The 8,153-nt window shown below is 29.4% G+C and overlaps 1 protein-coding gene across 2 annotated transcripts; it reads right to left on the reverse strand.

Annotated features, from left to right (window-relative positions):
* Window positions 1-237: 237 nt before the first annotated feature.
* Window positions 238-7,184, reverse strand: LOC145061120 (putative methyltransferase PMT15). Of its 2 annotated transcripts, XM_079008498.1 has the most exons (7): window positions 7,090-7,184; window positions 6,272-6,929; window positions 2,050-2,260; window positions 1,670-1,967; window positions 1,033-1,434; window positions 858-935; window positions 238-762 (listed from the first exon to the last, which is right to left on the reverse strand). In XM_079008498.1, exons 2-7 carry the CDS (start codon window positions 6,899-6,901, stop codon window positions 534-536), a joined length of 1,848 nt encoding a protein of 615 aa, XP_078864624.1. In that variant the 5' UTR covers window positions 6,902-6,929; window positions 7,090-7,184; the 3' UTR covers window positions 238-533. The 2 variants fall into 2 exon arrangements, with proteins under 2 accessions (XP_078864624.1, XP_078864623.1); XM_079008497.1 differs by having other exon boundaries at window positions 6,272-7,172.
* Window positions 7,185-8,153: the final 969 nt, after the last annotated feature.

Genomic DNA, 8,153 nt, shown 5'->3' on the forward strand with positions numbered 1-8,153 from the left:
TGTACCTATAAATTTCACTTTTTTCAAGTAATCAAACTAACAAATGTTTTCGGTAACAACACCTAAATCCTAATATAATATATTTTTTCATAGCAATGCTAATCAGAAGACAAGATACTTTCCCCATTTGGTAAAATGGACTCATCGTTAAAAATGATACATTTCACTTCGATTTTCTTTACTATATAGTAAACACTACATTAGATAACTCCAACAATAACTTTTTTTTCTTCACAGTTATAGAAAGAAGAAATCAATATACTTTTATTATAATTATAAAATATTAACCTAATCTTCAAACCACCACACTCTTATATTGCCAACATGGCATAGTCAAAACTACACACTAATAAGTAATAACATAGTATAACACTCAAACATGTCCTTTACAATTCTCCCAAAAAAATGATTCTCTTTTCGTTTCCAATATACTTATTAGAGATTTTTTAGGATCTAAAATATACGCATTAATTAATAGATTATTACGATATACAAAATCAATAATAGAAGTTCACAATTTGTTAGAATTTTGGTTATTGATTTTGGGTAGGGGTCGGAGCTGTCCAATATTGCTTTGTAGCAATGAGTAGTTTCTCCCTCACAAGTGGCCCTTCTTCATGATCAACCAATCTTGTTTCCCATTTGAGTTCATCAGCAATCGTCTTTGCATTGACCAAAAAGTCAACATCATCACGTATTATTACACTTCCTTGTGGTCGTAAAATCCTGTCCATTTCCAACAATATATCTTCCATTTCACACCTACAATGTAAAGTACTTACATTCTTTATCACTAGAATACCACAAATAAAGAACATGTATATATGGCAATATGACATATCTTAGCAAAAGGTTACCTGTCTTTATATAAGCTAAAAATCGCATCAGCATGAATGAAATCATATGTTCTTGGATAAGTAGACATCGCCTCGCACCTAGGCAACAAATAATGATCATTAGATATGACAATTTGAAAGATAAGACCCATATAAATTTATCTAAAACAAGGGGGAATATTACAAAAAAAAGTACCAATTTTGATAAGTTCCAATTAGTCCACGCTCGTATATGACTCCGAGAGTATTCACATTTGACTCAACTGGGACAATGTTCATGACCCACACGGGATCCTTGTCGATAACAAGCGCGGCTGCAAAACCTCCCAAGTAAGAATTCATATCTAGTAAATTACGATACCGCCCCTTCTCTGCTATTTGTTGATCTAGTGTCTTGTAATATGATAACCTTGTCCTCCAGAGATTTGTATCGTTTATGAAAACCTCTTCTGTAATTTCTCCAACGCTACCAGAAATAATTCTTGGTGGGGTTGACGTTAATCTTTGTGGCCATTTTGCCACCGGCCCACCACCAGATGTCTCTCTGATATTGGAAACATCCGGTAGTGGAGTTAAACATGTCTCCAACTTCGTATACCTACAAAGGGTAATTTTGTCATAAAAAAACACAAACGACATGTAACATATATATGAAAAAGGTAAAAACCATTCTTAATGCCTCCACCAATGGTCCCATGATCAACATGGATATGTAAAATAAAGTCTCATCAAGGGGATGCAATAGTCTGAACCTAGGACCTCCTTACTGCTAAGACAAACACATGGGACCACAACATATAACATATAATCGATCAAAATTTTGTTGATATTACCAAGCCATGTCAGGATCTTGATCTTTGCAAAACTGTGGTTTCTTGAAGATTTTACGATTGATTTTGCAATGAGCATGATTCGTAGGCTTTTGCCAAATGGCAATATCGTCCTTTTGAATTAGCTTTTTCCAACATAGGCTTTTCGCCACACTTTCAATCAAATCTTGTTCTCCTTTGAATTGTTCCGATGTTTTGTCCCAACCCTTCCAATGCCTTTCCCAGTTGATAGGTGGGCCCGAGAGGATCCAATATCCTCCTGGACGTAAAACTCTATCAACTTCTATTAAATACAAGCCATCTGCAAAACACATTAAATCATAACTTTTTTCCATATCTTACGTATAAACTATCTCATAATATATGTAGAGGTAATTAATTACCGTACTGTCCCCATGGGATGAGGCAACGAGAACAATGTGCCATATCAAAAGCTCTAGAAGGGTAAGGTAACCGAATCGAAGCAAGAATGCCAATTAAGGCAGGAACTCCTCGTTCAAGTGCAAATTGTACTTGAGCAATATGAGTGTCTTTTGGTGCAAATGACATTGTTAAAATGTTTCTAGATAAAAGGTATGCTCCTAAACTAGCAACCTACAAAAAGAAAAGAATATTAAAGCACATTGTGATATGAAAAGAATTAACGTGGAAGTAGTAACCATTTATACTAAAAAGAAAGTATTAACTTTCGCCTTTAAAAATGAAAGTTGAAATATCCCTACTTTTATAAAAGAATAGGTTTATTCTCCATTTGACACGTGTTATCTTATCAGACATTCTAATTAATGTCATGTCATTGATTATCCACTAGTTGTGAGACCCATGTATTACATGAGTTAATTTAAATAAAAAAATTAAATATAAATATTAAAAATATTTGAGAACTTTGAATTTATAAGAAAATAAGAAAAAAATACTGATTTATTATTATGAAAATATTTTTTATCTTATAAATTTAAACAAATAATTTAAATAAAGAAAAAAAAGTAATGAGCTTTAATTTTGGGAGTTTTCAAATTAAAATGTAAGTTTGTTAGTGAAATTAATATCCATTTATTACTATATTTATTGTAATTGTTATATTAAAATATTATGTGGAATTTAATAAAATAGCAAAAACTTATAAAATGATATGTGGAAAAAAAATCAAAATAACCACAACATGACATTTGACAAATTGAATAAGAGTGTAACAAGTGTAAAAAAAAACTTTCATTTATTAGGAAGGATTTCAAATTTCAAATTTTAAAATTTTCATTCTAATTACATTAAATTAATAATATTAGAATAAAAATTAAAATAAAATTAATACAAATTATAAGGTAATATAATTTCACGTATTTATATAAATCAACGATTATAATTTCATATAGCTAAAAAATATCTCTTAATTAATAATTTATTTAAAATAATTGATTAATAATTTTAAATTGTTAATATTAAAATTTAATTAATTTTATACCCGTTATAAACTAGTCGCATAACAGTTCAAACAAATGTCTTTTATACAAGGTTTCTAGAGATTATAAAATTACAAAGTATTGCTATAAAAAGTATATATTATACTCTTGAAATTGTAGAGTAATGATTAACTACTTATTTTCCTTTTCATTATGATATATAATCAACATTGTAATCTCAATACCCAAAGGATAAATCCTATATACTAATGTATGGGGGCGAAGTGGACTTTTTACGGATTATGCAACAATGCTACCACTTTTTTCTAGCAATAAATGAATTATTGTTGCTTTTTTTTTTTTAACAAACCTATGCATGCAGAAGTTGATAAATTTTCAAATAATATTAAAAATATAATTGTATAAATTATTTTAAAAAATTTGTTTATAATAAACAATGACAAAAATAGAGTATAATTGACAACCCTATTTATGAAGATATAAAAGTGAGTAGTTTCCATTTCCAATTTGCTTTCCTTCCAAATGGACATTTGTAGGTCCAATCCATTGAACCAAACACTTTTCCAAGTTTTGCAACAAACCATTAAATTCAAAGAATCAAACCATATTCGAATATATATATATATATATATATATATATATATATATATATATATATATATATATATATATATATATATATATATATAGGTTCATGCGAAAACATAAACTAGGCAGACGATTAATCGAAATGAGGTAGGGGCCGAAGCGCCTAATTAGGAATCGGCCAAAAAATTTAGAATCGATCAAATTTGGTCAAAATTGGCTCAAATTCGGTCAAAATCAAAAAAACTCAGGAAATTTTGATTTCTTTTAGAAAAAATCTATAATTGATATTTATATTCATCTATTTTGTTATAACTTTTAATAAAGTTGTTATATTTGTTATATAAATAATTTTCCTAAACTTAATTTCATATAATTTATTAAATCAAAATATTCCCCGCCTAGACCGAATACTCGTTAGACGGTAGTCGACCGCCCTAGAAACGCCTAACGAGTTATGTAAAACCCGTGGATTACACGGGTTGATTAAAAAAATATAAATAATAAGTATTTTTTAAAATAAAATTTTGAAATAAGGAAGGAAGAAACATATTAATTGCAATTTATTATAATATTTATTATATTTGATACTTTACATATATAAGTATAAGATTATGTGGCTTTTTAATTTAAAAGTTGAAAAAACTATAAATTAACATGTGTATATTATTTATTTAAAAAATATCACAAAATGACAAGTGTCAAAACTCATTAAAAATTGATATGTGACAAAAATATCTTCATTTATTATATATATATATATATATATATATATATATATATATATATATATATATATATATATATATATGTATGTGTGTGTGTGTGCTAGAATGCACCAATAGAAATTTAGTAAAATTAAATAATTATTTAATTAAATAAAGATAGATATTAAATGATTTTCATAATTGTTTGTATATTAAATAATATCCATAATTATAATTTTTTTATGGAAACTAAATATATTTTTCATTAATGTCAGTAATAACATTCTTTTAGAATGAATTCGCATCTAGATTTTTATGTATGAGTTCGTTTTTTGTTTCAGGAATCAGACACTTTAAATACAATAAATTTGCATCGAATATGAAAAACGAAAGTGTATTATACTAGAATACACTCTTATTCTGTAAAAATACACTCTCTTTATTTTAGATACGAATTCATTCCGAAAAAATATTATTGTTGACATTAATGACGAATTTAATTATTTTCCATAAAAAGGAATTATAAGTATGAATATTATTTAATTTACATTTAATTTTACTTAATTCTTATTGGTACATTGTAGCACACAATAAATGAAAGAAATATTTGAACCTACCTTTCTCTCTTTTTCTTTCTCTCTGTCTCTCTCTCTTTATTTATATATATATATATATATATATATATATATATATATATATATATATATATATATATATAGAGAGAGAGAGAGAGAGAAAGAGAAAAAAAGGGAGAGAGATTTCAAAGACATTAAAAATGAGATATTTTAAATTTTTTATTCCTGAATTTTTGTTGTTTGTATGATTTGGGTGTTAAGTTTTTTCTATTTTTTTTTAATTTTGTACCCCTACATTGGTTGGATACTTGGATAGCCTGATTGTACATGTGTCAGCCTCATATTCTATTTTAACTAGTTTTGAGAAACATAACTGTTCAAGTAGAATTATAATCCAAATTTATTCAACAATCCTTACAATGTATTGATAGACATATGGACACTGATCTTTACTCTTGATTTTTTTTTTCCATTTTAATTTATTACCTAAATACTTTAGATATTTAATTTACCGTATGAAATGACAGTTCTGCATTTAATTTATTCACCGACGACTCATTAAAATATGTGTTAAATTAAAACTTGTATATTTTATGTATTAAAAATAATGAAATAATAAAGATCAACCACTTTGACTAAATTTTCCATGACTAACTACTACCACATCCATGATTACCTATGATTTTTATTTTTTTATTTTGATGATTTTATGTGAAATTTAAGTATAATCTAAGTGTATGTACTTTAGATATGCATGTTTACTTTTTAATATATATAGTTTGTAAAAATTGGATGTTTTAAGCATGGTATTTATTTTATACAACAGTCAATAACAGTTTTGTCAACCACAAAAAAACATTACATAAATACGTAATAATCGTATGATGGGTAAACCCTTTGAACAGGCAATAATTCTCAACATCGGCATGCGATAGATAACGATGTTTATTAAAATTAAAATGTGTGCCGTCTCTAGTATAAACTGTATTTAAATAAAAGAATATAAATAGATTATTATCTACTTCAAAATCAAACATATAAAATTTACAAAAATAAGATTATTAAGTTTCAAAAATATCAATATGTATAACCTAAAGTTTGGTTAAAAGGGATATTTGGTCATACTTGAAGTATAAATATAGTTTTAAACAAAAAATTATATTTATCTTACTCATAATTCATCAAACTTCTGATCAAATTTCACCAAACTCCGTATTTTTCTGATAAAATAAAATTTTTATGATATTTTCATATAATTATTGATTAAAAAAAAAGGTTCAACAAACGTATCCGAACAAAAAGATTCGAGTTACATACCCCACAACCGGTATCAATGGCAGTCCTGATCGACCCATCCCGGAGATTGATCAATTTTCCGATATCGTCAATGTAGGCGCCGGCGCCGTTCGGGAACATGGTTCCGCCGCCGGGGAAAGTAAACCGGTCGCCCTTAAACCGCACCCAATTCTGACCGGCCTTCTCCACCGTCAAATGCTTATGCGGCACGTTAGCATACCACGCCGCGTCACGGCTCCCCGGCCACCGGAATGTTTGCCGGTATCCGTACGGCGCCGGAATTCTACACTTCAACACCTCCGATTTCTCCGGACAGTGTCTCTCTCTATACACCAGTCTCTCGCGGTCAAACTTTAAAGATCGGTCAACATCCTCGCACGGCGTGTACTCGCTGAATTTCGGTATACACGGCGGGATATGTTTCACACGCGCCACCGGTAAAGCGTTTACAAGGTCATCGGATACGTGGTGCGGATTGAAATCAAGTGGAGTTTGTGTCCTGATGGCACTGGTGGCATTTGAATGAATGTTGCAGGGAGTAGAACGGCGGAAGTCGGTGGCGGTGTTGGCGAGTTTCCAGTTTCCGAGTAGATAAGAACACGAGCATAAGACGGTGGTGAGAGCCATGAAGAATATATTGCTTTTCTTCATCCTTAAACTGATGAAATACGATAGAACTCTGTTCGACGCCATTGATGAAACATGAAAAGGATAAAAAAACAACCCACGAATAAGATTGTATGATTATAGTTTGGTGATGTGTTGTTGTTCGTTACAGTCACATGTGTTGTGTTTTTTAGAGAGAGAGAGAGAGGGAGAGAGGGGGGGCGGTGGAATACCGGAGGTGACGATTGAAGCTTTTTTATGCCGGTTTTTAGTTTTTCTGTTTTATTTGGCAATATTTCCACGCGCTGCAGCGCGTACTGCTTCTTCTCGTGAATGCTACTAATTTTGGAACTATTAATATGTAGGTGTGGTTTTGCGGGATGACCACTTGCCTCCCTCGTAATTTGTAAAATTGCACATTACCCCTTTCAACATTTATTGGAAAAAATAATAACGTTAATTCTCCATTTTTTTATTTTTTTTAATGACACATATATATTAATAAAGTAATAAACATAATAATTTAAAAAAATTCAAAAAATAAATTAGTTATATGTATGAAACATAGGTACCGTTAGTTTTTTCAAAACGAAAATACTTGAGGTCTACGGACCATCACTGCAATTAGGTGAGAATATTAACCGAAAACCGAACCATAACCAAATTAACCGATATAACCGAACCATTACAAAAAGATATGGTTCGTTTTCTAATTTTGATTAACCGAATACATATGGTTCGGTTATGGTTTTCATTTAAACACGAATCATTATAAACCGAACCGAACCAATTGTATTAATATATGTTTTTAATATAATATAATATTAAATATATTGTATGTAATTGTATTAGGACTTAAAATTTTAAAAGGTAATTATTTAGAGTTAGATATGATAAATAATCTTCTATCAATACAATTGTATATACACAATCATTCATTTTTTTATAATAATATACTTTATGTATTTTAATTTTTATAGAAAAATATTTTTATTTTTATATCGTCTTTGACCATTTTGGTTAACCGATATTAATCATTAACCATAACCATTAACTGAAAAAAAAAAAAAAAAAAAAAAAAAAAAAAAAAAAACCGTTAACCAAAACCAATATTAACCGCTACCTAATGGTTATCAAAATATATTAACCGCTTGTAGTGGTTATGGTTCGATTTTGACCAATAACCGAACCAAACCACCCCAAACACACCCCTATTTGTAGGCCTGGCAATCGTGTCGTGTTCGGGTTGGCGTGTCGCGGGTTGGCGGGTCAAAATATGTCAACCCAAACACGACCC

Source organism: Lactuca serriola, chromosome 7 (genome assembly GCF_051521515.1).
Source record: "Lactuca serriola cultivar US96UC23 chromosome 7, Lser_US96UC23_V15, whole genome shotgun sequence".
Lineage (NCBI taxonomy): Eukaryota > Viridiplantae > Streptophyta > Magnoliopsida > Asterales > Asteraceae > Lactuca > Lactuca serriola.